We start from the raw sequence: 20,813 nt of genomic DNA, 5'->3' as shown, positions 1-20,813 counted from the left end.
GTAATGTTCTTGACTTCTGCCTGACTGAGTTGGGAAAATGTGTTGTTTTGGTCCTCTATCCTATTTATATTCAGTTTTTTGAGGATGCCTACATCAGAAGCATGGTCATCCTTTTATGTTGATTTGGAGATCGTCATGTGGTGCTGTTCAAGTTCACTTATTATTGATGGTCTAACTATGTTTTAGTTAGCTTTTAGGTGAAATTGCTTGGTCATTATTCTATCTTCCTTCAGAAAGAAGGTATTTAATTATAAATGTAAATGAGATGTGCTGGTAATCAATCAGGGGACTGATTTCATGCTGAGTTTATATTTAGATGAAGTGGGAAGAAACATTAAGGATTAAACGGAGTACATTTACTTACTATATTTGTTGGTGTAACCCTTAGTCCAGGCACTTCTTAACTTTTCCATGTCCAATTCTTGATCCATACCCGAGTAGGTGAGTATACCTGAGTAATACTTTGTTGCTGTGTAAAGTAGGCTGTCAAAGATTGGTATTTAGTAAGGTCAATAATTTGGAAATCACATTATCTCCCTGGCAGTTGTACTTGTGTAAATATCATCAGATTTTGGTTACTGCCTGAAATCATTTTTGTGATAGCTAGCGATCCATTACAGGAATACTTTGAAAGTGGCTTTATCAACTGTCATTCTAACAATAGAGAGAACAGCATGATAATAACTTTCATCTGTTCATGTTTTAAGCTATCAGCGTAATGTCGTAAGAGGGTGTGCCATGTGCTGAAGATAATGCAAGTCATGGTTATGAAAAATTAGACCTTTTGCATTCACAAATCAGAATATTTAAGCACAGGTTGCATTTAACACGACTTAATCTCTGAGGAATTGGTGAATATGATGGTACTTGTATCAATTGGCTAGTAATAGGTTGTATCCAAGCAAATTCATGAAAAATCAGTTTAGTTTTACAGCTTTAAAGACGGGCCTCAACTAATGAATTTTTACTTGTTATATGTGTGCCTCAAATGCTCCACTTTGATGTGTATTCGACTGTTCGATTATAAGGTGTTCAGAGTTTGAAGTTTTGCCATATGGTATTCGATTTTATACGTGTTCGATTTGATGAAGGGAGTCTTAGGGGGAGATCTGCCCAAACTGTAATGAACTGATATAACTCACAATAATAACAGCAAAATATAGAGAAAAGATTGGTTCTTTGATTAGCTAAATAATCCGATTTTGGTAAATTGATTTATAAAGAAGAAATAAGAAAGATGAAAGCTTTACTAACGATTGATAATGGTGGAAGGATTACAAAGGATAGGTTTAATAGCTTAAGGCTATTAATCTCCAATAGTGAGTTTAGCTCACAACCCTCTAAAATGAGTGACTTGAGGTCACAACTCTCCACAAGTTTCAATCCAATTTTTGCCTACCTTCTTCTTTCTACCCTCTCTCTATTTATACGTAGTACTAAGGTTACAAACTACTAACCTAATAATACTAGATTTCTCAAATTGCCCATACCATAATTGATAACTACTAACATGCTAAACTACCCATAATACCCTCCCCTAAGTCAGTTCATTACACAAACCTTGGAAGAAGGAAAGAAGATCGCCGGAACTTCCTCAAGGTTCCCCCAAACCTCCCTAGTTCCTTGCTTATGCTCTTTTTATGACAAGCTCCCTCCGTTTCGTATGTAATAATCACGACACATTTCTTTTACAGAGTATGCTTGTTTCATAATAATTGCAACACTTTCTTGTACTTACTATTATTTTATTATTTCTACAATTCTACTTCCCCCTAACCCATTTTTACAAATATTTTATTTTTTGTAAAAGGAGTGCACGGGAGAGAGATATATCATTAGCATAGAAGTATAGAAGCCCATTGGGAGTCTGACTAATTCAAAGAAAGACTTGATAAACCCCCTCAAAAAGGTAATTTGTGATGTTAGGACAAGACTCACAACAGCATTTTCTTCTCACATAACCGCGTAGAAATTTCAAGCGACAAAATCTACATAGTATAAATCATCTTGGCAAACTTAATCCTCTACAATCTTTTTATCTACTTACCAAATAAATTACAGGATAATAAAACAAGAAGATTTATTTAGTACAAATGGAGCAACTTCCACCTGGTTTTCGGTTCTATCCAACTGAAGAAGAGCTCATCGCCTTCTACCTCCACAATAGCCAAAGACCGGAGCTGCACCGCGTCATCCCTTCCATTGATATCTACAACTTTGAGCCTTCTCAACTCCCAGGTTAGTTCACCCTCTATCTTCATTCATCAAAGTGTCATTTCGAGTATACTACATCCGTTTCATATTATTTGCAAAAAATGACAGGGCTAGCAGGAGAGCTATGTCACAGGGACACCGAGCAATGGTTCTTCTTCACGCCGCAGCAGGAGAGAGAAGCGAGAGGAGGGAGGCCTAATCGGACTACTGCTTCTGGTTATTGGAAGGCCACTGGCTCACCAAGCTACGTTTACTCATCACAGAACAAAGTTATAGGAGTGAAGAAAACCCTCGTGTTCTACAAGGGCAAAGCTCCTATTGGCAGGAAAACTAAGTGGAAAATGAATGAATATAAGGCTACTAAGCAACAAGACTTTCAAACTATTAATGCATCATCTGTCACAACTTCTATTCCAGAGGTACCGCAGTATATATACGACTACTTCTTTTTACTTGTTTACTCATTTATTTTAAGTGACAAGCTGCCTTTTTCTTAAGTAACACCTCCTAAATTGAAACTTATTAACCTTTTGTTTTAATACTTCCTCGAGTTCCTCCGTTTTATTTGTTTTATTTACTAACGATACTTTCATAGTTGCATTACTTCTGCTCTTCTATATATGGTAATTGGTAAATATTTTATTCTCTCTTCTCTAAAACCCCATATTTTATTATTTCTATCTTTTTCATAGTTCTATTGTATTTTTATCAAAATAAATCATAATAATAACGTAATACTAAATCAGAAATCGAGAGTGACACGTGTCACATCTTGGTACTGTTTTTTCCCCTTTTCTTTTTAACCATTTTTTTTTTTTGTGAATATTTGATACAATTATAATATCATTTCAAATCTTTTATGTTATTTTTATGACAAAAATATTCCTTATTTGGTGCTTATAATTCTTCCCTAAAATATCAATCTAACTCCTTTTTTATTTGATAGACGGAGTAACATTAGATTTTGCTAAAAAAATAATACTCCGTAATAAAATTGATTCATATTATTAATATTAAAGAAATTACTTTAAAGCATCACTTTTATTTGTTAGACATAATAATTTTTTTTTTTTAAAAAAAATTACACTTACCGTGCATGGCACGGGGTCTAAGCTATTAATCATCTAATTGTTGCACTAGCACAACATAATATTAGAGGAAAAACTCTTTTAAAAATTCGCACATCATTAAGTGATGCAAATAGAAAAAATAGGAGTAGAAATGAGTTGAAAGAAAGGAAGTGGGTAAAAAGAAAATAATGCAAAGACCCCTAGTACTTTATATATATTTTTTCCTTAAATACTCATCAAGTTTAAATACATATTCTAAGGCTATTTATAATAAATTATCCTATTTCATGACCTCATTATTTATTCACACAAGAAAAAAAGAAAAGAAAATCTCCTTATGTTTTTATATGGGATATGGTTTTTCATCGTTAACTATTTTTAATTTTGTATTAAATATAATTATGAAAATTACCTTTTTAGAAAATGCACATTAATATAAGACCCCACTTGATATATTTTTGTTTCTTTATAGATTAGCATAAATAAGAGGTCAAAATTTGATCAAATTAGACAATTATTGTAGATCATATTTATAAAAAAAACGGATTTTTCACCAAATACCACTGAGTTATTGCGTTATTCACCAAATACCACAAGAAACTTTCTAATACACCAAATACCACTCAGTTAATGTACATTAACACAAAATGTCATTTTTGGTAACTGCCGTTAGTCTGCCGTTAACTCCGTTAGTAATTAAGGTTAATTATGCCACGTGGCTGTCACTTATTGACTCTTATTAATATTATCTAATTAATTACTTAAATAAAGAATTAAAAAAAAAAAAAAAACAACCACCACCTCCTCTCTCCACCAACCCCGACACCCCTTCCCCCCACCAGCCTAGCTCCCCCTCCCTGTCGTCGGCCTTGCCCAGCCTCCTCCCTCACTGGCCCTCCGGAGCTCCCCCTACCCCTGTCGTCTCTCCTTCCCGTCCTCCTCCCAAACCACCATCCTCTAAATGCACTTCAATTCTCTCAACCCATCTTCCCAAAAATCAATCTGCATCTCCTGCCGGCCGGAATCCAACCAAAACCCCCCGCCGGCGCTCCTCACCTTCCCCTGAATCGCCGTGCCCGCATCTCCCACGAAAACCCTCCCCTAACCACCGCCCAGCTTCAAACTCACTCCTCTCACCTCCAATCACCAACTCACCAATTCCAATTCCTCCTCACTGCATTTCTTCACTGGAAGCCACCAATCGCAGCAGCCTCGCCTCCTTACTCGCCACTTTTAACCCACCCCTGTCCCTTGAATTCTCTCGATGAATTCATGTATTAATTTCAAAAACTCCAATTACAAACAATTAAGAGAAGGAGCAACCTGAGTGGAGAGCGTGGAGAGTGCTTCAACGGGAAATTTTAAACAGCAATGGAAGAGGTAGCATGCGTAGTGGTCGCCGGCAGTGGAAGATCGAGGTAGCAGTGGTCGTCGTGCCTGCATTTCGCGGCGGTTTCGTGGGGGGTGGTACTTTCAGCAAGTTAGGCGGCAGTTTTGTGGCGATTTCATGGTTGTTTCGTGGTGGTTTCGTGGTTGTGGTTTTCGGATAAGGTGTTGGCTGGGGTCGGGGTTGTCGCCGGCCAGCTGGCGAAGTGGCTGGGGTCGGGATTGTCGCCGGCAGGGGTGGCGGTGGCTTGTATTGGTGGTGTTTAATTTTTATTTTATTTTTTAAAATAATTTTTCTAAAGTTAATTAAATAAATAAATAATATTAATTAGAACCAATTACAAGCTGTCATGTGCCACAATTAACGTTAATGACTAACTGAGTTAACGGAAATGGCATGTTGTGACATTTATGTTAAACTCAGTGGTATTTGGTGTATTAGAAAGTTTCTTGTGGTATATGGTGAATTACGCAATAACTCAGTGGTATTTGGTGAAAAATCCGTAAAAAAAATAAGTTCAAACTAGATTAGATCAAATAAACATAATAGGTGGATAGATTTATTGTGTTAGTCCTATTGTTTGGTTGTTCCTTTTTTTTTTCTTTTCTTTTTTGCTAAACCAGATTGCTTCAAAAATTGGTGCAGCTGAAGCATGGGCTTAGCTTGTGCAGGGTTTATATAACCTCTGGGTGTGCTCGGGCTTTCGACCGACGGCCACCAGGAACAATCTCAAGTGACTTAAATACTCAAAATTACCAAGCTATTCAAGCGAGTGGAAAAGGCTCACAAAGTGCTAATGCCACACCGTTGTTAATGGAGAAAAGTAGCTCAACTGACAGCTTTAATTCAAGGTGTGATGATCAGGGGAACGTCCAAGAGGTTGGAGCTGGAAGCAGCTACAACTCTGAGTTTGAGCTCGCTGAAGATGGTTTCTTGAGTGATTGGAAACAACTAGGTCAGTTTTGATCACGATTCTAACTAGCCAATATATTCAAGGATATGCTAATCATTTGCATCTGCAGGACAATTTGGGGGTTGTTTCTTTTGATATATCAAATATCAAATCTCACAGAAGACTACTGGACAGAGAAAGGCAGTGGAAGCATCAAAAGAAAGAAGTGATTTTCTATTCAACTACAAGTATTCAAGTCTTCTTTGCAGCAAATGATCATATATGATGAATTAGTACTTTGTTTAGTGACCATTTCATATCCGATCTAGCTGCTACTACCTCTGTTAAAAAAACAAACATCATTTTAACTTTTTTTACACTATATATTTTAGCTTTGACCACTTATATTTACTAATATAGAACACTACCCGTATATGATTAATATAAATGATATGTGTTACAATTCGTCATTTGGAGCAAAAAAATTTATCCCAAATTTCTATCAACAATTTGGAGCATTGCACATTTACACAATCTCAAAACGAGTAAAATAATGTAATTTCAAATGAACCAAGTCGAGCATAAGCAACAAAACCCAATGTAAATTTCAGGGATCAGGGCCAAAGAACAATGAGCACATATTCTGGCTCTTTTAAAATCAGAAATCCAATAGCATTTGCCGCCAAACGTGTTTGTCATCATGAAGAAATATAGACAAGTAAGACAACTGCAGAAACGATCCATATTCACATACTACGTATTTCGTGTAAATCAAGCAAATACAGTATGAGACATGCACGCATTTTGATAAATGTGGAAATGTAATTCAGTTTTTTTATTTTTTTTTTTTTTATTTTTTTATTTTTTTTTTTTTTTTTTTGTACAGACTTTCAGAGAGGAACAAACACATCTTGACATCCCAAACATGTAGGGTAACACAGTCGCGGAATCGCCTCTCTTACAAGAGATAAACAACTGACAAAGACCTGTGAATAACTTCAGAAATGATGCCAGAAAGACAACTAGCTAAGATCTGCAATTTGGCAGAGTAAGACCTCCGCAGCAAGCAGCAATTATAATAAACAGAAGTACAACCAGCAAGCATGTCAGCCAAACCCTGCAAGGATGTTAAAAAGCCTGTCACAATGGTAATCAGCTTAGAGACTGTAAAACTTAAGCCTTGTCGTTTTTAACTATCAACATGAGGTGCTGAATTCATTGTTCCAACTGCATCTAAACCTCACGCACAAACTTTGTCCGAGGAAACCAAAAAAGAATCACCATGAATAAGAATTAAAACATCAAATGGATCCCTGTACCCTCTTCCTCCCTACAACACACACCATATAGTCCACATTACCTGTTTCTGTAACTTTACTTATAAACACAATTGAGGCCAATGAAATTTGATTCAAGACATGAGAGAACTGTGTAGAAACTAGAAAGGCGAGTGAATCTTACAGCAACTTGGCATTTTTCATCCAGAGGGCACGACGAAGACGCTTCGACTGTTTCCTGAAATGGAAAGCACTATCTTGCATCGTTGCAGTTTTATCTACAAGGAGCTCAATTCTGTCACCTCTCTCCAGTATCTTTTCGATATTTTCTACCATAATTGTCCGAATCTGGACAAACCAATAAATTTTCAGAAAATGTTCAGTTTAAATGTAATAGCTTGTTAGTAATGGAACTCCTGTTTGCTAATGATAAAGGAAGACTTCATAAAAATTACACACAAATCCTAACCATTGAGAACCAACAAAAATAGATATGAAGATAACTTTCACAATCAAATAAGCTTTTCCATGATTTCATGCTAATTGTAAGGGTAAACCAGCACAAGTGATATTCAGCTCTCATGCTGATGGAAGATGGATGGGGACATACAAAAGGGTCTTACTCCTGTCCAGTCAACCAAGATTAATAATCGCTAATGGTAAAATGATTCAATAAGAGCAAGCAAGATTTTCTGCATAACAATTAGCAAGCCTTCTCCGCAAATTGCAATAAATGATGCAATATGTGCATCAAAATGAGTTGAAGCAATAAGGAGAACGTAAAATATTGAAAACTAGCAAAAGTGCTAAAACCTAAACAAAACTTGCCTCGTTAACTTCACCTCTGACACGATTTATAGTATCTGCTGAAGGGCTGCTGGAAAAGAACTCCATTTGCTGATGCAAAACTCTTGAAAACTCATCGTTCACAGCGTAAGCAGGTGCATGCTGGGCTATTTTGCTATAATTTTTCATGAACCGCATATGAATCTCCTCTAAATATGAAAACGGGATACGTCCTACCAAACAACAAAAAGACAGATAAGAAAAGACTACAAGAACTAGTCAATCAAACACAGTGATGAGGAACTTATGCAGAAAAGTTACAGTGTTGAAGACATAGAGCAAGGACATAAGTACAAGACAAGATAAAGAGGCTGAGCCTCCATGCAAATTGTGAATAAGAACTTTCAATCAGAACTTGAATCCAACAGTTCAGTAGGGCTTTGCCCTGAAATTTAGTCAAAGGATTAGTCTAAGTAAATTCCATTCATAAAGGCCTTTAAAATTAGACAGTGACATCCATTATAGACCCTTATGTTACTGCATAAGAAATTACAAGCCATTCCTAAAGTTGATTCACATATCGTACTATAGAGATTCACAAGAGAAAACTTTAGACTCGCATTTTTAAGGATAAGCTTATTAATAGAAATATTAGCAACTTACTTTTCACAATACCGCACAACCCTCTGCAAATGGTATTTTCTAGTACAATCTACAAGATAACAAACACTTAGACTAATATTTCTAAGATAACACGGAATCCTTCCAATTTGTCAATTGATGCCACAATGAACACAACACACAACGCAATCCCTCACTTTTGCAACTCTATAACCACGTTTGCAATCGCAATTGCAATAACATGATCAAGATAATAGAGACTAGGTAAAAAAATCCAATAGCCAACACAAGGTTTTATAGCACATCTAGAGGAGTAAAAGTCACTCCCTTTACTTTGTACAATCTCTTTTGCTGTTGTCTATCCGGGATTTTATTAACATAAGGACTAAAGCCAACAAAAAACTTCCTGAAATCAAAAGAGCGTAAAAGTCAAAAAAGTTGTCTACGCCTTCACATTTGTCCAACTGACAGAACAGTCACAAAAGACATTCAACACCTCCCAACTTGTGTGCACATACACCCACACATGTAAAAATGCACTGTAACAAATGCTAATGTAATGGACCATTAAGCCACCTATTCTCAAGCAATATCAAAGAAGGGGTAAGGTTGTCCAACCAAGCCTTCCACCAATCAACACAGCAGCCACAAATGAGGAGGTGGCACAAGGGGACAAAGACAATTACAAGGCCTGAGCAGCAGTAGCAACTCTGGGGAGTGGAACCATGGCAAGACAATGGTAGTGAATGAAGACAAGAAAGTTAAGGACAGCTAGTACTATTTTGTAATCCTTGTTGTATATAAATTAAGAGGTTAGGGTGAGAAGTTTTGGCATGTGATTAGACTGATTTTGAATTGAGAGTTGTATCCTAAAGATACTATCTTGGAGATTGGTAGGCTAAAGCTGCCGTTTGCTTTCTCTTTCATTAATGAAACACCACTGCTAGCTGCCTTATTTTGCTCTGTTTTTCCTTATTCACTCCTGACTTTCGTGTGTAGTAGAGTAGGTGAGGGTTGAGTCCCTCACAGCTAAGTCTTCTGGAAACCATGGGATGAAACAGATGAATGATGTAGAATGTAGACCACTCTTTTGAGTTGCATAATCATTTTAATTTGAAACACCATTTTTGCCCCTACCCTACCCCTCAACCCTCATTTATTACACTCTCCCGAGGAAGATTACATTAAGGGGAGGCTCAATATTGGGTGAACAATCAGCCACTCCATGAAACTATGAGAGAGAATAATAGACTTCAGACTGTGGAATGAGAATCTACACAACCCAACAAGATGCCACAAGGAAGAGTACTTTAAGGGGAGGCTCAAGATTGGGTGAACAACCAAGGTATATAGCTCATCACCACTCCATAAAACTATGGGAGATAATGATAGACAGTAGAATGAGAAATATATGAGGATCTCACACAACCAATTTGGGTTTATACCAGAGCGGTCTGCCATGGAAGCTATACATTTGATAAGGCATTGATTCAACTCTTAGCTCAAATGGAGAAGGGTATTATGTGACCTAGCATACCATGGAAGCTATATGTTTGATAAAGCATCATACGGCTATCACACCAGGGTTTATGGGTCAAACAAGGGCATTCAAGAAAGATCCTTTTAAGCAAGAATAGCAAAGATGCATATGTTGAGATAAATTGTATGCCTTAAAAGTTAAAAGATAGAATTAGAAATGAAGATCATAAGAGGAAAGTTGGAGTTGCATATTGTGTTGGCTTGGGCATGTCAGACAGAGTGATCGAAAAACACACCAATAAGGAACGTAAAGGGGGAAAACCAAAGATGACCTTGAATAGAAGGAGTTAATTACATGAAGAGGCTGGGTTTGCTGAAACACATAACATTAGACAGAAGGGAGAGGAAAGAGAGGATCATGGTTGGCGAGATAAAATTTTGGTTCGTGTAGGCGAGGTAAAATCTTGTTCCACCTTCAAAGTCAATCAGCCATAGGCCCAAAGTCCAATATCATTACTGCAGGGACTATGTCAAAGGCACATGGTAGGGTACAACCATACCACAGAATACTTCCAGAAGAAGAATAACATCCTTTTATGATATGAGAAAATGAACACCTCTAAATATATATAGATGGTTAGATGTAACATGTTGTAAATGAGTGTGATTTAAATAATCTTGCAAACATTCAAAAACCTCAATTGTTAATACTATCATCAATTACAGGAAGACGAAAGGGAGTGTGATGGCTGATACGGCATTGAAATTATAGATGGGGATTGGTCTTGGTAGCCAAGGAACACAAAATAGCTACACAAAGCTTGAATGTGACGAAACTTGTGGCAAATCATCAACATACACAGATGGTAATGGCTTGCTTGCATTACTTCTTTTGTCTCAGGAACACAATTTTTTTTCAATGAGTAAGTGGCTTTTAAGCTTCTCCTTTTCAAGATCCAAATCTTGTGTTGTGGGAAAGGTGAAGAAGATGGACAATAGTTTATTTAGTTCAGTAGGCCATTGCCCATCCCACTTTCTTTTCCATTCTCTTCAATTTGTGCTTATATTGTGCTATTTGAGGAAGTGAGTAGACTACGTAAATGGATGAATTAAGATATAATATAAACTGTATCAACTTATAATTTTCTTCTTGTTGGTGGCAATTTTTTGTCAATTAATTTGTTCGTTTATTAAGTTTAATGTCTTCCTTAAACTGCGTGCCAAAGTGCTTCTACGCTTCAACTAATATCACTAAAGCAGATATTCCTCTTAGTAAAACATCAACATCAAAATTAACCAATTCTCTCTCCCCCCCAACAACCAGATCCAAATTCCTCAATAGCACATAGTAATCATATCCTCAAACATTTACTTAATTAAAACCTCAATTGTTCTCGTATATGAATATTAACCAATTAAAAGACGTAAATCAAGAGAAACAAATAGACAATTCACAAAATCCAAACACTAAATCAATTTGCCAGAGTAAGATGAAATAAGCCCTAAAAATAAAGCAAGCAGTAATGAATCAAACACTCTAATCACAACAAAAACAGGCAAGACAGAAAAACAGAGAATAGAAGAGGAAGAGAGAGAAAAAGTACTGCCGAAGGTATCATTGGCCATACAGAGGAAGGTAAGACCATCGGCCCGATAAATATGAAAGATATACCGATCTTGTGAGAAACAAAGACGGGAATCAGCTTCCGACGGAAGTTTTTCAAGAATACGGCGAGCCACGGCACCGATGTTGCCGGTAACGGCGCAGAACTCCGACAGCACGGTGGTTCCTCTCGCAACCACCGCGTACAATATCGCCATTTGCTATTTTGTTAATCGGTCGAATTCCTGCTCTCTCTCTCTACTTTCCTTGAACAACTGACCGCTGTACAACGACTTTGTTGGGCGTTGGCTAATTTAACCAGTTGCTTGTTACGGAGTACGGAGTATCATTTTACTAGTAGGAAAAAAAAGTACGTTTATGTTTTGACTTTTACTATCTCTTTCCGTTAACAGTTTAAAAAAACTTTTTCAATTTCAATGTCAAAATTATGGTTTTAAAGGTTTTGGAGTGATTTAGGCCCTTTCAATCAAAATTGACAAAAAAAAATTATCGGATATACCTTGTTTTATGTGTGTCACACAAAGCATTTGTTAGTAGATAAAATGAGATATCTTTTTTTTGTAACTTCTGACCTCAAATCGAACTCAAAGGAAAATAACCTTCAAAACCGTTAAAGTGCATTTTTTTGCACAAAAATCAAAGTGTTTTTTTTTAATTCCATAAGGTTTAATGATTATTTTGACTGCAGGTGGTGAAAAACAATTTTTATATTTTTATTAGGTGGTAAAAAACACTTTTAGATTTTTTTTTTTGTGGTAATAGTAAAATTTGAAAACCATTATAAAACTAACTTTAGTAATTAAAAAAAGAACATTTTCCGTCGAAAAAAAAAATTAGCAACAATAAATTTATCAAAAGGGCACTATCGACATCTCATTAGTTTAGACAGGGGTAAAAGTGTGAACTCTAGTAACGTAGTGGAAACATTAGTTAGAGCCAACACAATTGACATTAACTTTGGAACAAATGTTTTTTCACAATAAGGTTAGGGATTGTTAGAAAGTTTGGGGTTTTCAGCTCTCAACAATGTAAGTTGAAAATTCTGTTTTTTTTTTTTTTTTTTTTTTTTTTTGTGAGAAAAAAAGTTGAAGATTCCTTAATCCTACAATAATGGAGGTCGACAAAATTATGTTGATGGTGGAAGGAAATTCACAAGCAAATTATCAATACTGTAATCTAACTATTGGGCATAGGTTTTAAGGTTAAAATTAGGTTTTAGGGTTAGAGTTTAAGGTTGAAGGATAGAGTTTAGGGTTTAAAGTTAGGGTTTAGGGTTTTGGTTAGGGTTTTAGTTTAGGTTTAGGGTTAGAGTTTAGGGGTTTAGGGTTTAGCGTTTAGGGCTAGGGTTTACGGTTAGGGTTTTGGTTTTTAGGGTTATTGAAATTACCTATTTACCCCTGAGATCTAGTTATCTTTTAAAAAAGAAAAACTATTTTCCCTTTTTTTTAATAAAAAAAGGTTTTTCTATATAGTAATACGGTTAATTTCACTTTTATATGTTGTGAGTCACTTTCTACACTGTATACATTTAGTTTTCACACGGTAACCTTGTCGTATCATGCCGTTAAAAAAATTCCGTTAATAGGCCCACTCTCCATTTATTTATATTTTTTATCGATTTGCGCGTTGGAAAACCTTCTGTTTAAGGTTTTGGGTGCAATTATAGAGCTTAAGGAACCAAATTGAACTCAAATTTCACAAAAAAGTAACGTAAATACATCATTTTGCTTATTAAAAAATGTCTCGTTTTGCTTATTGGCCGCAGCGTAAGTCTTCAGCCCATTCCCTCATTTTTGTAAGCTCACTTTAGTTGGCCTACGAATTTTCTCTGTTTTTGAAAATATGGCTTCGAACTTAATACTCCTTAGTGAACTGTGTCAAGTACATAACTACATAAGGCTAGTTGTTCCTATCATAAATGGAGAACTTACTAATTGAGTAATTTAAGAGTATATTTTACGTAATGTTTTTATTTACATTTTTAGAAATTACCTATTTTTACCCTTTGTTAAATTAATAAATGGGGCTTAAATCATTGATGTGATATCAAAAGCTCAGCAATCTGAAGATTATATTTTAAGCTGCTTCAAGTAACGCATTCCAAAACCCTTTAGCTCAAAACTCGAACAAATTAAGAAAGAAGAATATAGAGAGTTAACGAGACATAATGAACCTCTTAGACTCTATCAATCTTGTCATGGTGCAGTGGTGCTTCATTCTTTCTCTGGACGCCAATGTCAAGACTTTATTCATACTACTACCTCATAAACGAAACATGTACTGATGTACGAAGTATTTGTTAGGTAAAAAGAAATTAAGCAGAGAAAACACAATGAATGAATTACTCATATCAAATTAAAAGTATGAAACATAATGAAATTAAGCTAAGATGAAAATTAAATTACAAATTCACAAACACATGGCTTAAGCCTATATTTTAAATCACACCCATACACACTAATTTCCACTATGTATTTTCACCTAGCTTCCTAGTATACATTTCACAATATATCAGAAATATATATTTTTTCACTTGTAACTTTTGGATATTCATAATCATCAATCCTTTCTTACTTTGATGATCTTTACTCTTTTTTTTTGGTATCAATAAGATTAGATAACAACAAGTTGTTGAACTCTTCATTGGAATCAAATGAAGAGCAAAAAAACAAAACTGTAGTAATCATCTTTGACTTCAACGATACCTCCAATCAAATCTGTCCACTTGGAAAGGTGGGTAAAGATCTCCACATAAAGGGACAGAGTGAGGGATCATAGGGACCGAGTCAACACTACTCCGAGCTTCACCACTAAATCTTGTTCTTGTCCATGACATATGATGATTCTGAATTTCCTTAAGTGGCCGCCTTTGAAAACTATTCTGCTGTTTGGCCTTGTTTGATGCTGTAAGGTTCATGTATCTTGGTTTGCTGCAACTGCTGTCGTCTGTTCTGCTTGTGCTGCTAGACACTGGAGTTCTAGAAGCTGATAATGATGAAGTAGAAGTTGAGGATTCTTCAGTCAGAAGTTTTGAATTTGGCTCAGAAGAGGTTCGAGCAATATGTCCTACATAATTAGGCCTTCTAACAATCTTAACTTTTTCTGAATTCTGCTCAGAGACACTTGAATAGTCAACTCTCAAATTGTTTTGCTTTGAGGAAATCTTAGAGAGTGGAGACATGTATGGAAGGTCACTTCGTACTTCCTCCATCAACCTAGTTTCCCATGGTTTGCTAGCCATCCAACGGTCCAACCAACTCCAACCAAAGCCACTCTTATCAAGTTTCGGAGGCTGAGAAGTGGTAAATGATTTGTTCTTCCCTAGGTTCAAATTGGGGCTGCCTCTAAATTGCTGTAATAGAAGGCACGACTTGTAAATGTCATGCTGATAAAATAGTATGTAGTAGGAATTGTTTTTTTTTGCAAATTGTATACCTGTTGAGTGGCAGCATATGAAATTGCCCGTTCTCTCTTGATGGCTGCTTCTTGCCTTGACTGCAGCTTTGTCCTGATTTCATCCGCGCTTCCTCTACTGTCACACCATCCTTCCTATAAACAGACAACAGTTTATGTCACTACAAAAACAAAGTGTGGATCCAACCAACAGAAAGGATTTCAAAACACCCACAAAAACAATTTTTAAAGGCTGCAGGGGAAGAAATCTTATGAATGAATCTTAAGAACCTTTTCTATCCCTGTAACACAGTTCATGTTCACAATTCAAGCATACGACTCGTTATCCATTTACCTCTGCTTCCTTAACAGGATCAGCTTGAAGACTGTCGACTGATCTCAATTCATCCTGTCCTTCAAATGCCATCCTCACTCGGTGGGCCTTGACATGCGCTTGAGCTCTAACAAGTGCCTGCATGCACCTTAGAGTTACTGCAGCTTGCTTCCTTACTAATCGACCTCGAACTATAGCCTGAAGTTTCACAAGGGATTTCAAGGCCCTTAAAGCCCGTTTCGCCTACCAATCATAGATACACGTACATATCAATATCAATATTACCCCAATACTTTCAAATTAACCTCCCGCCTTAATTAAAGTGGCAAGGGAGGACCAAATCTGATTTACTCCCACAATAATTCAAAGGGTATCATAGAAATTTGCACCAGAACCATATAAAATAACACTCCAATACTTCAATTTTGCGCATAAATAAAAGAAACTCCCTCAATTATGTTTCATATAGCACTAACTGGCATAACATAAAGTTTGCATAACAGAGTCAATTCATTTAATATCATGGATTATACAGTATATGTTGGCATCCATTAGGATTACCAAAAAACTAACTTTAAATTTGTATGCCATGTACAACCATAACCTATAATCCAACATAACTGAAATTTTCAGTTGACATAAATGATCAAACTCTAGCTAGCTAAAAATCACAAAACATCAACATGTTTTTTCACAAAATTACCACAAACAACTTATTCCTCCCAGTCTCCCACTTTAAATAAGCCACATTCTATTTTAGTAGAATATCCTGAAATTATTAGTCACAAAACAATAAGCATTCCCACATTACTTGATGCGGGAGCAATAGTCCAATATGGGTTTTCTTGAAAATTCATGGAGTTTTTAGAAAGCCTACACTATCTTTTAGTTATTGTTAATTATTAGGATTTTGCCTACTGGGTTTTAACCTTTCACTTGAAAGGATTTTTCCTATTTTCAGGCTTTAAGAGTTTTAGTTATTAGGATATTTGTTTGTTTAATTTATTTATGTTAGGATAGATTTAGTAGTTTCTATCTTATTAGGATATGATTATTAGTTTCCTATCTTATCTTTGTATGATTATTTGGAGAGTCTTGAGAGATCACATCATTACTATCACTTATTTAAGATTTTTCTACTCTCTCAACTCAACAATTATGTAATTTTCAAGCAGAATTCCTTAATAACCCCAAATTATAGAATTGAATACAACATACAAGCAAATTACAAACAAAAAACAGAAAAATAAAGACTTTTAGAAGAAGAAATATTATACCAAAAATGCACGAAAAGCAGTTTGAATACGAATAGCAGCCCATTCTTGACGAACGAACAAGAAATTCTTAGAAGGAGCTCGAATAACAGCAGCCATGGCAGCATTAATTCTTGCATCTCCACCACCAGCCGTTGATGTAAAATCAGACGGTTCTGATTGCGCCACACCTTTGACTGATGGATTTTTCCAAAGTCTCCATCTTTTTCGACTCTTCACTTGTCCCACTTTCTCCTACAAACAAACTTGAAGATTTAGAAGGAAAACAGAACAAACAAAACCCAGAAAAATAGGAAAGAGAATGTTTAGAAAGATGAAAATTTTATAGTAATTTAAGCTTACATGATGATCATTTGAGTTGGGTTTTTTAAGATTGATTAAGGATTTTAGCCAATTTGATGAAGCACCCATTTTGAGAAATTCTATGTTTTTTTTGGAGATTTTAAGGTTATGTTTTTGTTTGGATTGTTTGTTTTTATTTTTTAGAGAGAGAGAGTGTGTTGAAAAAATCGAATGGTAGATTTTGAGTTCAAGTAAGAGGAGAGAGAGTGTGAGTGAGTGAGTGAGTTATAAGAGTGGAGATGTTTGAAATTTGAAAGAGGAAGTAGAGAAGTGTAACGGTAATGATGAGAAGAAGAAGAGGGAAATTGCTTTGCTTTTTCTATGCTTTTTCCCTAGACAAGCTTCCTTAATAAAGGAGGATATTAAGGTTAAAGGCAAATTTACTCATATCCATCATCAATCTCACTCGGGTTATCATGACAAAGTGACGAAATATTACCCATATGAATATCATTTTTCGAAAAAAAGTTATACGGAGAAGAGGAGAAATGATTTTGGCACACTAAAATTGATTTTGACACTCACGGTTTTCTATGCTCTTTTCATATAAGAGTACCAAAATCAATTAAGGGTGTGTCAAAATCAAATTCCGGAGAAGAGAAGTAACATGAACTAAAATAACTACGGAGTAACTATAGAGTACATGTCTAATAACATTCCCTCAAAATGAAATAGAAATCCTTATTTATTGACAGTAGTTATTTGAATTCTTCAATCTTCTTCTTTATGTTCAGAATATTTATATCATGGACCCCAAAGCCGGGACCTCTTCAAACTTTGGTACATGGGGAAGGGTACCTGCCTACCTGGAGATTGTTGTAGTCAAATAAATTTAGAAACTGAAGAAATCATCAACGTCGGTTATTATGACAAACATATACGTAGTACTAAGTATATACGTAGTAATTAAAATAATGCAACTCAGATTTCAAGTTGACAACTCCAGTTTGACTTTGCATGAGTATGTTGTATTCTTGTGTGGAGTGAAACTGTTTAAATTACATGTAGGACAAAACATTTGTGGGATCAAAGTATATATTCTATATATAAACTGTTGGAAGTGGTACAAATGGAGAATCCAACACTTCCAACAGTAGTACTAATAATTGTCTGAAATTCCTCAAATTAGGACATGAAAGTACTAATCCAGTATTGGAAGCTGGAACTGTGGAGCTGCTAATTCGGTAATTCGGTATGCATACTCGGACTCTGCCCGCTTCTATGTACCAAGTAAAATGAAAAATGAAACTATTTTATCGGGAATATGCAGTCACGTTGCTAGTGCAAATTACATTGTCAACACCAGAATCGATTCTTGAAACTACCTTCAGGCTTCAGGTTCAGACACCAATATGAAGCAAAAATTTGATTTCTTGTACTCCGTACTTTGTATATTGAATTCCTTCACACGTATTCAACAATGTCTGTAAGAGCTTGCAAGCCCCCAGGAAAAGCAATTACAAAAGAGGACAAAAATATCCAAGATTTCTTCTGAAATTTTATGAAAAAACTAGTCGAAACCCCATAACATAAAAATTTGATGCATGAGCAAACACTGAAGGTTTGAAGCCAAATTTTGAAACATTTATCCTCTGTAATTTCTAAAAACAAAAACAGATAGAATTTACATAAACAAACTGCCCAGGAATCCTGGTGGCTGAATTGGAATCAAACAAGTAAGAGTCAAACGATTTACACTCATTCCCAGAATCCAAATTCTATGAGAAGAGAGTTGGAATCAAATTAAACATTCTTGTAACAGAAACTTACATCATTCTCTTATTTGTCATCTTTAGAATCCTTTTTTGGAAGGATTGCTCCAACAATGGCCTCAACTTCTTCCTTCACCCGTTCGAATACATTTGGAGCTTTGATTTCATCGACTGGTGTACTTTCATCTATATCACCACTTGTCCCATGAGTTTCCTTGCGGTGACGTGGTGAGGCTGGTGACTTATGATGAAAGAGTGCTTCAATCTCTTCCTTAGTTTTTTCAAAAAAATCAAGACTTTTCACCTCCTTCTCTGTCATAAAGAAGCAAACTCCTCAGAAGCAAGCTTTGTGATACTAATAAAACCAAGTTATCTAACAACAACGGAGTACCACAATTCTTCAATTGCAACAGAGAAAATCTTCCTAATGTTTCCACAACATCACGTCATCACATAAGATTGAAAATGTATTCTATGATCAGATCCTATTATAGAGATATACCCATGCCCTTGGAAGTCATACAGCATCAAAAGATCTCAAAGACTTAAGTTTTGTGAATTGCAAAGACTAGAAATCAGGCGCAGTATAAATTCCTTCTGAGGTAGATGTAAGAACAGATGGTCTAGGTGATCAAAAAGAGTACAGGGCAGTAGAAATGTGAATTTCGACTTCAAATTTCCTTTATTTTAAAACTGTTATGTAACCTTCTCAATACACTTCAAATTCACACTCTAAAACTACAAATCAGTTGAGATTGACACTCAATAAAATTTGAACAATTGAAAGTTGGGACGAAATTCATAGATTCTCCATAAGAAACACTGAACATCCAAACACGATCGATTAGGACTTTGTTGTCGCTATGATTCATAATCTGCTCATATGAATTCTTGCCAACTATATTCATGAAAACGGTTCTAGAGCAATCCCAAGGTTAGATATATGCTGTTCCTAATATCAGCCTTGCAACTACAGGTACTTCCCTAATTATAGCTGATTCATCAATCCAATGAGGCCAACAAAGCCGCAGATTGGTTAGCAAATAACAATCAAAGGCGGATATAGGATTATTAGGTTGGTGGGGCACTAACTGATGGTCAATTCAATACATAACTCATCTTATCTATGTATGATTATGATTCTTCAAGGGCCTCCCCAGGAATTCAAAAGGTTTACTATTGATGATATTGTAGGAGTGGCTTTACCACGCTTAATTGTTAAACTTAATCATCTTTGCTTAATTGAGGGGCTCTACCCCTGATTGGAGCATTTTACCTAAATCAAAAGTTAAAAAGAAGAGATCCCTACAAACAGCAGGATCAATTTATCAACTTTACATCTACCCTTTTGTAGGGTATTTCAAGAAAAAATCACCAATTAATTAATAGAGCAAGTGACCCCATTTTAGTACTTATTTGGGTTGCTTTCAAATACTCAAGAATGCAGCTGTAAAAATTACCACTCAATTGATTTGAACAACTATGAATTCCCTAATTAATCCACGCCAAAATTTGCAATTTTTTAAAATCGAGCATCAATCATAATAAAATTATATACTAAGAATGGGAAGAAAGCAAGGTATTGCAAATCGCAAACAGCAACAGAACCCAATCAAGATTCAAAAATTAAAACCAAAAAAATCTTAAATGAATGGAGGAGAATAAGAAAATATAAGATAATAAAAATTTGCATACTTGGGTGAGTATCTTCTGTGTTTGATGCAGCAGCTGGGTGGTCTGCCATTAGAGAAAATTTGAGTCGAAATTCTGTAAGAATGAATGATTAGATATTTAACTGGATGAAGAACAGTTTAATAAAATAAAAAAATGGAATATGGGATATTTGGTAAAGCACATGGATTAGTTTTGAGACTGTTGACAGAACAAACCTGTTGGTAATTTGGTAAATGAGTTGGTGGATTTGATACTATGCTTTTTTTTTTTCACTTATTCCATTTCTATCTTAATCATCCAATAAATAGATAATTGTATTATTTGACTTATGCGATCCCAGGCCAAACCCACTCGTGAAATTCTCAGCCTTTAATAACTTGAATTATTAATAATTCTAATAACACTTGTTAGTATAAAATTATAGGTTGTTATTATCAGCTAAGCACAATTTTATACCAACAAATATTATTAGAGTCATATGACTCAAGTTATTAGAGGCTGAGAAATATTCGACGCGCTCACCGACCCCAATGTAATGAAAGAAAACCCAACATTGGTCATTGGCCACATAGGATGACGTCAATCTAGGGATTTAATGTTTTTAAAGTGGAGGTGTATGCTAAGATTGCTAACCCACCTACAATAATTGGGTAGCAATTTAAAAAATTAAAAGATCATCTCTATTAAGTCAGAAGTGGAGATGAATGTTATGAAGTAATAGATGAACTTGTTTT

At 35.5% G+C, this 20,813-nt stretch overlaps 4 protein-coding genes across 8 annotated transcripts; 1 reads left to right on the top strand and 3 right to left on the bottom strand.

Moving 5' to 3' along the window:
* The first annotated feature begins 997 nt into the window (after positions 1-997).
* On the top strand, positions 998-6,099 carry LOC110688136 (NAC domain-containing protein 90-like). Its single transcript, XM_021864829.1, has 4 exons — positions 998-2,238; positions 2,323-2,633; positions 5,317-5,626; positions 5,694-6,099. Exons 1-4 carry the CDS (start codon positions 2,094-2,096, stop codon positions 5,717-5,719), a joined length of 792 nt encoding a protein of 263 aa, XP_021720521.1. The 5' UTR covers positions 998-2,093; the 3' UTR covers positions 5,720-6,099.
* A 183-nt stretch (positions 6,100-6,282) lies between these two features.
* Positions 6,283-11,645, bottom strand: LOC110688137 (vesicle-associated membrane protein 714). The gene is made up of 4 exons (XM_021864830.1): positions 11,331-11,645; positions 7,669-7,859; positions 7,025-7,188; positions 6,283-6,680 (listed from the first exon to the last, which is right to left on the bottom strand). Exons 1-4 carry the CDS (start codon positions 11,545-11,547, stop codon positions 6,590-6,592), a joined length of 663 nt encoding a protein of 220 aa, XP_021720522.1. The 5' UTR covers positions 11,548-11,645; the 3' UTR covers positions 6,283-6,589.
* Positions 11,646-13,672: 2,027 nt separating this feature from the next.
* LOC110688133 (protein IQ-DOMAIN 1-like) lies at positions 13,673-16,895 on the bottom strand. The gene is made up of 5 exons (XM_021864822.1): positions 16,694-16,895; positions 16,355-16,585; positions 15,099-15,320; positions 14,786-14,899; positions 13,673-14,702 (listed from the first exon to the last, which is right to left on the bottom strand). The coding sequence occupies exons 1-5, from the start codon at positions 16,760-16,762 to the stop codon at positions 14,046-14,048; spliced, it is 1,293 nt and encodes a 430-aa protein (XP_021720514.1). The 5' UTR covers positions 16,763-16,895; the 3' UTR covers positions 13,673-14,045.
* A 587-nt stretch (positions 16,896-17,482) lies between these two features.
* LOC110688134 lies at positions 17,483-20,392 on the bottom strand. Of its 5 annotated transcripts, none has more exons than XM_021864828.1 (3): positions 20,101-20,288; positions 18,464-18,717; positions 17,483-17,499 (listed from the first exon to the last, which is right to left on the bottom strand). In XM_021864828.1, exons 1-2 carry the CDS (start codon positions 20,147-20,149, stop codon positions 18,473-18,475), a joined length of 294 nt encoding a protein of 97 aa, XP_021720520.1. In that variant the 5' UTR covers positions 20,150-20,288; the 3' UTR covers positions 17,483-17,499; positions 18,464-18,472. The 5 variants fall into 5 exon arrangements, with proteins under 5 accessions (XP_021720520.1, XP_021720519.1, XP_021720517.1 ...); XM_021864827.1 differs by lacking the exon at positions 17,483-17,499 and adding an exon at positions 17,635-18,126; XM_021864825.1 differs by lacking the exon at positions 17,483-17,499 and adding an exon at positions 17,635-18,117.
* Positions 20,393-20,813: the final 421 nt, after the last annotated feature.

Source organism: Chenopodium quinoa, unplaced genomic scaffold (assembly GCF_001683475.1).
Source record: "Chenopodium quinoa cultivar QQ74 unplaced genomic scaffold, ASM168347v1, whole genome shotgun sequence".
NCBI classification, from domain to species: Eukaryota; Viridiplantae; Streptophyta; class Magnoliopsida; order Caryophyllales; family Amaranthaceae; genus Chenopodium; species Chenopodium quinoa.
The sequence above is the reverse complement of the archived record's forward strand: the minus strand, read 5'-3'. Positions and strand labels throughout refer to the sequence as shown.

Bases quoted from the DNA above. Each gene is read 5' to 3' on its own strand.
- LOC110688136 (XM_021864829.1), top strand. From the start codon at position 2,094: ATGGAGCAACTTCCACCTGGTTTTCGGTTCTATCCAACTGAAGAAGAG. The intron at 2,634-5,316 runs GTACCGCAGTAT...AAATTGGTGCAG, and splicing joins TCACAACTTCTATTCCAGAG to CTGAAGCATGGGCTTAGCTT. The intron at 5,627-5,693 runs GTCAGTTTTGAT...TTGCATCTGCAG, and splicing joins GAGTGATTGGAAACAACTAG to GACAATTTGGGGGTTGTTTC.
- LOC110688137 (XM_021864830.1), bottom strand. From the start codon at position 11,547: ATGGCGATATTGTACGCGGTGGTTGCGAGAGGAACCACCGTGCTGTCG. The intron at 7,860-11,330 runs GTACTTTTTCTC...GTTGTTTGGTAG, and splicing joins GGCCAATGATACCTTCGGCA to GACGTATCCCGTTTTCATAT. The intron at 7,189-7,668 runs GCAAGTTTTGTT...TGGTTTGTCCAG, and splicing joins TCAGAGGTGAAGTTAACGAG to ATTCGGACAATTATGGTAGA.
- LOC110688133 (XM_021864822.1), bottom strand. From the start codon at position 16,762: ATGGGTGCTTCATCAAATTGGCTAAAATCCTTAATCAATCTTAAAAAA. The intron at 16,586-16,693 runs GTAAGCTTAAAT...GTTTGTTTGTAG, and splicing joins CCAACTCAAATGATCATCAT to GAGAAAGTGGGACAAGTGAA. The intron at 14,900-15,098 runs GTAAATGGATAA...GTCTGTTTATAG, and splicing joins ATCCTGTTAAGGAAGCAGAG to GAAGGATGGTGTGACAGTAG.
- LOC110688134 (XM_021864823.1), bottom strand. From the start codon at position 20,149: ATGGCAGACCACCCAGCTGCTGCATCAAACACAGAAGATACTCACCCA. The intron at 18,718-20,100 runs GTATGCAAATTT...TCTTTATGACAG, and splicing joins CACAGAAGATACTCACCCAA to AGAAGGAGGTGAAAAGTCTT.